Source organism: Camelina sativa, chromosome 6 (assembly GCF_000633955.1).
Source record: "Camelina sativa cultivar DH55 chromosome 6, Cs, whole genome shotgun sequence".
Classification (NCBI taxonomy): Eukaryota; Viridiplantae; Streptophyta; class Magnoliopsida; order Brassicales; family Brassicaceae; genus Camelina; species Camelina sativa.
The window spans coordinates 16,550,311-16,557,689 of NC_025690.1; the positions used below are offsets into that span (position 1 = coordinate 16,550,311).

A 7,379-nucleotide genomic window follows, 5' to 3' on the forward strand; every position below is an offset into this window, starting at 1 on the left:
AAGCTAAATCTTGATTGAGATTTCGTGAGAGTTGAAGATTTAGCTTATATGGTTGATCTACAAGAAGGAGAACTCGATTACATTTCATCTTATTATATCTTCTCCAACTGTTTGTGGATCTCTTTTCGTGTATGAGCTTCTCTACCGTATCATTATAACTTTATTTCAACATGTCATATTTAGAAACATTATGTATTTCTTTGTATGAACATATAATTTAATATCTCCAATTCTAATTTTACTAAAATGGTTTAATTATTAGAGATATATTTTTTAACACTATAGTAATAATTAATAAACAATAACTGTATCTAGAAAGGCTTAAGAAACACTAAATTTGATAACGAGTTGCTACTTATATTGTAAATTAATTTTTTTTTTGTTAAATCCTATGAAAGTTATAATACAGGAAAACGAATTTTAAAATGGACGGTAAGATATTTTAACTATCCTCTTCACGATATTTTTTGTTTCTCTGTTCCGTAGTGGAATGGATCTTCAACTCCAAATAATTGGAGGAACAGGAAGATAATCTAGACCACAACATAAACTATACAATAATAACTAAAAAAAATGATAGATGTGTAATGGTCAATGAATAAAAGAATAAGAGAGAGAGGGTCTAATGTTTACACGTTTAGGGCCCAAACCAATGATGGGTCCAATATGCCAACAACTATTTCTTTATGTATATTGAGAGCAGTAGAGTAATAAGAGAGAGAGAGAGAAACCTTAATGGAGACAGAAGGACGACAGTGGCGTTACGTCAATTGTCATATTATTCAACCACTCTCACTAATCAAACTCCAAATTTTTACAATATGATAGATTTGATGATAAGTCTGGTTCTCAAATCCCAGCCGTCAGTTTATCTAAAAAATTTAGATTTTAAGGAATCTGGCCTTTCCTTATTTGGTAAGACTTAAAATATTTCTCTCTATTCTTTGTAGTTTTCCAATAGGTAAAAAAAACCTAACCTCTTTTTTTTTTTTTTCTTACATAATTACTTGCAGTGCACAATAACGTGATGACATTAATCATTTATATAGTCCACTGTTATAATTTATTTTGAAGTCATCTACACTTCAAAGTTTTATACTCAAAAGCCTAGATTTGATTCGACTGCTCTAACTTCTTTTAATGATTGTATCAGCTATGTCATCGTTAACCAACCATTGATTTTTAACTGCTTTGAAAATTTAACAAGAATATATTACTACTGATGGGGTTAATCCCTTTGTTAACCTTGTGCTTGTGCACTTGTGTTTATAATTTCTTCAGATAAACAACACAATTCTAGTTTATAGGGGTTTATTGCTTACAAACTCGATCGGACACAGAATTTGGACTAAATTTTTCGTTGAAGTCTTCTTATACTAAAGCTAAGCTTCTGACTTTTGAAAAACGAAATAGGATGTCTGCAGTCTTTGTAGAATTATATATAGGGTAATGAAACTATTAACATCTCTGGTAAACACATGATCGATTGTAATAGTGTTTTACAAAGTATGTGAGGGAGAGAGAAGGGGTTGCTCAGACTAATAAATATGACGCTCGCTGGTTGGTACAACAGTTCTATTGAAAAGGGAGATAGAGAAACGAGTGGAAACGCATGAAGCACGTTATAAAATTTAATAATTGAGCATTCAACCGTATTCTTTGATGATTGCTTGGTTTCTTTTTTCTTATTTTTTTTTCTTCTTAAATTTCGTTGTTGTTGTTGCTGTTGTCACTTCTCAATCTTTTTTTCTTTTTAAAAGAATTTGTTATTTTAACGTTTTCGGTTTAATGCATGTTTGACGCACGTATGATGCGTCATCGGATTATCAGAACAGTTTTGGGTGACGTGGTGGCTTCCCCTCCTCGTTTCCGAAAAGGGCAAAGAAGCTAACATTAATTAAGAGCTCAGCCCTCACAAGTTGTTTCTCTTGAAGTGACGATAATGCCCTCTCGAAATAAACATGTGCTCTTAACTCTTGGTCAGTCTTTTAGGGCATGCCCATTGGTGATACTCACTTTAGTGTCTCTAACTTTTAATAAGATTAAAAATAATATTAATCTAAATTTAGATATTCAATCCATTGTTTTTATTTTTTTCCTTTCCATTAGTCATCCTTAAACATGGGTGTCTTATATAAATTTTGTTAAAGTTTTGCTGCATAACATAACATAAACAACAAGATCACACACATGTTGTCTTGTTTCACAAAAAAAGAAAGAAACAAACCTGCATAACAAAACATAAAGCTGAGATTCTTGTTCCCTTGCTAATAAAACATAAAACGACCACACACATGTCTTCCAATCACAAAAAAGGAAGGTACAAACCAATTACGTTTTATTGTTCTGAATCTGAGACATTGTCCTTCGGGTTGGAACACAAACACAACACCTGTTACGTTTCACCCAAAAGAAAGAAACATGGACAAACAAACTCGTAAATACATATAGCAAAACATAGCCAATGGTATCCGCATAGTGGTTCTCCAATTGGTGAACAAGGCTCTTATTAGTTGAAGCTTGTTGTTGACTATTATGAATGTGTCACGTAACATTGAAAGCAATAGGATTTGAGTAATAAAAACACCTCATAAACGTAGTTAGCTTACAATAACAAACATGAAACATAGGATTTGAATAATTAGTAACCAAATTATCCTAACATCTCATCTACTAGCTTCTTTCTCAGGTTGAGTTCAGGTTCGGATAGATCACTCTTAACAGAAGAGACATACGGCAGAACAAAAGAGCCAAGCTGCTTTTCAGCATAACCTTTCCAACCTTGACACACATAATTTTTTGCACATTAATCTCACATAGAGAGACACATTCAATTACATCAAAAGAGTAAAGCTGCTTACCAGGACAGGTAGAGAGGATTGTGAATTTTCGCCATCTTCAGAATTAGCTTGCTTGTAACGGCTCACAAACTCATTAGAAGCCATGGTTGTACCAAGTCCCTGCTGCAGCTTGTATCAAACACAGCTTTAACTCAGAGAGACTTCAAAAACGTAGTTAGCTTCTTGAAAACCTGAAGAGGAGAGATCTCATAGTGAACCACAAGGGAAGCTCTGGACTGTGGGGAAATAGACACAATCACGTCCTTGCCTTTGCTAAGGGCAGAAAGAAACTTGTCTAAGCTTTGCTTCTCAGGCATAACAGTCTCAGCCGATGTGATGCAGCCACTGTATCATCATCATATATGAAAAACCATTACACTCTATAAAGTCTCTAAACCAACTCAGAATCAGTAAGTGAGTAGAACTGACCCTGCAAGCCAAAAGCTTTTGGTGCTATAGACGTCGCCACCGCCATTGGAGCTCATTACTTCTGCTTTACAATCCCAAGTTTCAATTTTTTTCCTCACAAATCAAAAGATTAATACCCAAAATTAGCTCCTCAAAACCCAGATTACTCAAAACAGATTCACTCAAAACAGATTCTACTCAAAACCTATTGAAACAAACAAATTCACTCAAAACCCAGATGTATGCGGACTTGTAGGAAGCAAAAATTATTCAGCAATTACTTTGACTGTGTCAACCAAATCAGCTTCTTACCTAACAGAGAAGAACCATGCTCATCGGAGAAGAAGAAGACCATGAGGAGACATCAATGTTGTCTGGAATTCGATTGGGTTGTGAATCAAATTTTGGAAAATCGATTTTGTCTTCGACGTTTCGTTTGTTTCGAAAGAGAGAAGCAAATGTATAAATAAAGAAAAAACAAAACAAACAAACGCTAGCAATAGAATTTTGACAACGTAAAGGGTCTGTAAGTATCTAATATTATCAGTGCAGAGACACAGATCTATGGAATATCAGGAATAAAACTTTTTTTATATATTTTATTATTAAAAAAAGAAAACAGATCCCATCGGGAATGCTCTTAGTGTTTTTGTTCAGTTCTCGACTCTTCCTTCTTTAGCTACAGGGACAGTATGTGACTTGTGACTATGCGAGACACATAAAAATGGAAAAGAGAAAAGCAGAATAGAATTAGCCAAATAAGGTGAATAAAGAAAGATAATTAAATTATGTGATGCTATGGTTTATATCCAGAACAAATATTATGGTGCTATTTTACATTTTGGTGCAATTTTGTATTAAGAAACAAACTGAATAAATTTAATACATCCATATACTGACATACATACACATTTCATATACGCATCTTTGTACATCTACATTATACATGCATGATGCATTGATGCATATTGTTTTTTAAAACATACGAGTACGACAGAGGTGTTCGTATTTCGTAATGTATCTTTATAGAATTCTTCTATAATAATTTTGTATTATATCGATCTCTATGATATCTATTTATATAGTTACGTTTTTTATCGTATTCCTTAGATCAAACTCTCACTCTAGATCGTATATGTAACTATTTATTTGTTATTTGGTTAATCAACTATAAGCTACTTTAGCATCTCTGTTTTCTATATTAGATAGTCAATTTGATTAACACTAAAGTTACCATACTTACATACAAACTTCAACGTACGACAAGCAAGGCTAGGTCATTCCATCCAATATAAATCATAATCTAAGAATGGAGTGATTGCCTTCTCTGACATTTGCAACGACCCAACTTGCGAGAGTGGACATTAATTAAATGCTTACTTGATCAATCCGGTTTCTAAAAGGTTCTATATCATAGATGGTGGTTAATTAGTACAGTCATGCTCAAAAACTAGGAGCCTAGCTAGAAAAGTACGTAGCAGCAAATCCTCTACGATAACCCGGCGCGATTCCGAACAAAACAGTTCCAAACTTTCCACTTTTTCATATGCTTTGGCGATATTGGACCAAACTTTCCACTTTTTTTATAGTCATCTCGCACTAATGCAAATGTGTTACGTTGTCAATTTGTCATCTTTGATTTTTTTTTGTTTTTGTCAACTCTGAAGTAGATCTTAAAATGTGAACTTTGGCATCCTATTTTAGTTCCAAAAAAAAAAAACAAAAATTAAAATTTCCCACAATGATTGGGGGGGGGGGGCAAAATTACAAAAATGTAAATGTAGGATGAGAGTGGAAACTATCGATCTTTTGGGGGACCATTTGAAAAAAAAGAAGTTATACTTTTTTGTTTTTTTGTTTTTTTTTTTGGTTTCAACGTCTTTCTTTCTTTCTTTCTGGTCTCCGGGACGGGACTGGCCAAATCTTCAGATTTGCCGAAACCCCCAAATTTTGCGAAAATCCAATTTTTGACATCAGAAACCCTAATTTTCTTACCTCTATTGATTCGATTTTGTGTGTTTAGCAACGATGGACGATTACACAAGAGAGATGATGGATCTCAAGACCTTAGTCACTCGAACCCTTGAGAAGAAAGGTGTTCTCGCTAAGATCCGGGTACCAATTTCATTCCTTTTCTTGTTTTTCTCCTGTTCTGTGCAATACATTATCGAGTAACATTCAAATTTCGCTGAGATTTGTGGGGAGAGACGAGTACATTACTCTCTTTTTTTTCTAGGGTTCCTTGCTTTCAGATCGAAATGTTCGATTTTTTTTGTTAATTGCATATGCATCTGGAATCTTGATACTTTCATGTGAAATTCCCAATTACGTTGTACAGTTAATGCATTAAAGAATTGTTTTTTGTTTCTATACTTCTGCTGCTGAGAGTTTAAGTTGCTTGTGTAGGCTGAGCTCCGTGCGAGTGTGTTTGAGGCAATTGAAGAAGAGGATAGAGTGATAGAGAACAATGAAGGACTTCCTCCAGCTTTGTTGGGGAGCTGCAATGATCGTGCAAGGCAGCTTCATGCTTCTCCTTCAGGTTTTCTTTTCACAAGATTTGCTTATATCTCTCTTTTCACTTATATCCTTTGGATCTTGTCTTGGAAAATTTTGTTTGTTTCACAAGCCTGTCATGCTTTGTTAATACTCAATACCTATTGGCTTGTTCAAAATGTGAAATCGTATCTTGAAAAACGAAACTTTGATTTCTCCTATGGCTAAACACTATGAACGTTGAGGTTTTTTGCAGTTAAGTAGGTCATTTTGATCACCTTTTAACATGTTGAAATGCAGGCAGGTTACTATCTGCGTTGATTTGTGAATATTTGGACTGGGCACAACTAAATCATACGCTCAAAGTTTATCAACCAGAAAGCAATTTGGTAATAAATATAATCCCTATTTTGATTTTTTATATATTTCATTTAGTTAAGAAGATTGTGGATGAATTTTTCTCATTTATCTGGTGATTTGCCTTCTGCCTGAAACCTATGCAAAGCCAAAAGATTCGTGGAAGTCTGAGTTACGCGACTTTAGTAGCAGCAATGGTTTTGAGCTCAACAGAAATGGAGATAGTGGACCGCTCCTTTTAGATGTTCTTGAAGGATTCTTGAAGTTCGAGGTATTTCTTTCTTTTCTTCCCCTGTGAATATGTCTGCAGCCGAGTGGCAAACTGAATTTTACTATCTATAACTTCTTCTCTTGGTTTACAAGCTTTACTACCATACTTCAAACAAATTGTCCACCTGTATGTAGTATGTGATTTCTGGGTTGTAGTGTTTTCAGGTCGTGTTCTATAAGTGTAGATGACCAATACTAGTTGGTTAGCCTGAAGCTTTATAAACTTTAACGTACATAAAATCTTAGTACTTTGTACTCGCTACCTCACACTTTTCCAAGAAAAGAAAGTGTCATTGTCGAGATCAGAATTCTTCAGAGATTTGAGAAACGAGTTTAGCAAATTGCAAGCTTCGAGTTCTCTTTACATCCAAGGATTAATGTTTCCATCCTCTTACAGTTATTACCAGTCTTTTGCTATATTCTCGTCAGGTTTAGTGATCAACATTTTCTGTAATGATTTTTTCTTCAGAGCATGACGCAGGGCACGGGTGGTAGCTCAAGGAGAGAGTCAGAAACAGAGTCGTCATCAAGCCTTGAGTCTAGAAATCCTCCTCGCAGATCATCTGCTTCTGATAACTTACCTCCTCAACGAAGGTACACCTATCTCCAACACCATGCTTTGCCAAAACCAAGGGTTTTTTTTTTTTTTTTACCATTCGATGTTGCTTAGGAGTCTGACATGATCGAATTTACTTATCTTAAATAATGGCAGGCCGGCTGCTTCATCGCAAACATCAGGTTAGTCATCATTTCCCTATTTTCTTGAAGTATTGGTTAAAAATGTGTATGTTTCATGATTTTTGATAACAAATAAATTCAATATGATGTTTCAGATAGAAGAGGCGGGTTGTCTACTTCAGGGTACAGAAAAGACGAATTCAATTGGAGACACGGTAATCAAGATGCGCATGAAGAGGTAATGAGAGCTTCGGCGGCGCTAGAAAATCTTCAGCTCGATAGGAAAACTCGGAACTTAACATCGTCTTGGAGGTAAGCTTTCAAGACTCTTAA

The 7,379-nt window shown here is 34.8% G+C and overlaps 1 protein-coding gene and 1 long non-coding RNA gene across 2 annotated transcripts in view; one reads left to right on the forward strand and one right to left on the reverse strand.

Moving 5' to 3' along the window:
- On the reverse strand, positions 2,510 to 3,871 carry LOC104791778. The gene is made up of 3 exons (XR_002038515.1): positions 3,270 to 3,871; positions 2,862 to 3,185; positions 2,510 to 2,781 (listed from the first exon to the last, which is right to left on the reverse strand). It is a non-coding gene; the product is annotated as an uncharacterized LOC104791778 (long non-coding RNA).
- LOC104791779 (protein TONNEAU 1a-like) overlaps positions 5,119 to 7,379 on the forward strand; it is a 3,812-nt gene continuing 1,551 nt past the window's right edge. Inside the window, exons 1-7 of the mRNA XM_010517749.2 lie at positions 5,119 to 5,363; positions 5,655 to 5,787; positions 6,042 to 6,130; positions 6,247 to 6,369; positions 6,838 to 6,962; positions 7,081 to 7,106; positions 7,202 to 7,358. Of these exons, the coding sequence (XP_010516051.2) occupies positions 5,277 to 5,363; positions 5,655 to 5,787; positions 6,042 to 6,130; positions 6,247 to 6,369; positions 6,838 to 6,962; positions 7,081 to 7,106; positions 7,202 to 7,358 (740 nt within the window). The 5' untranslated portion in view covers positions 5,119 to 5,276. The remainder of the gene's footprint in view (positions 5,364 to 5,654; positions 5,788 to 6,041; positions 6,131 to 6,246; positions 6,370 to 6,837; positions 6,963 to 7,080; positions 7,107 to 7,201; positions 7,359 to 7,379) is intronic.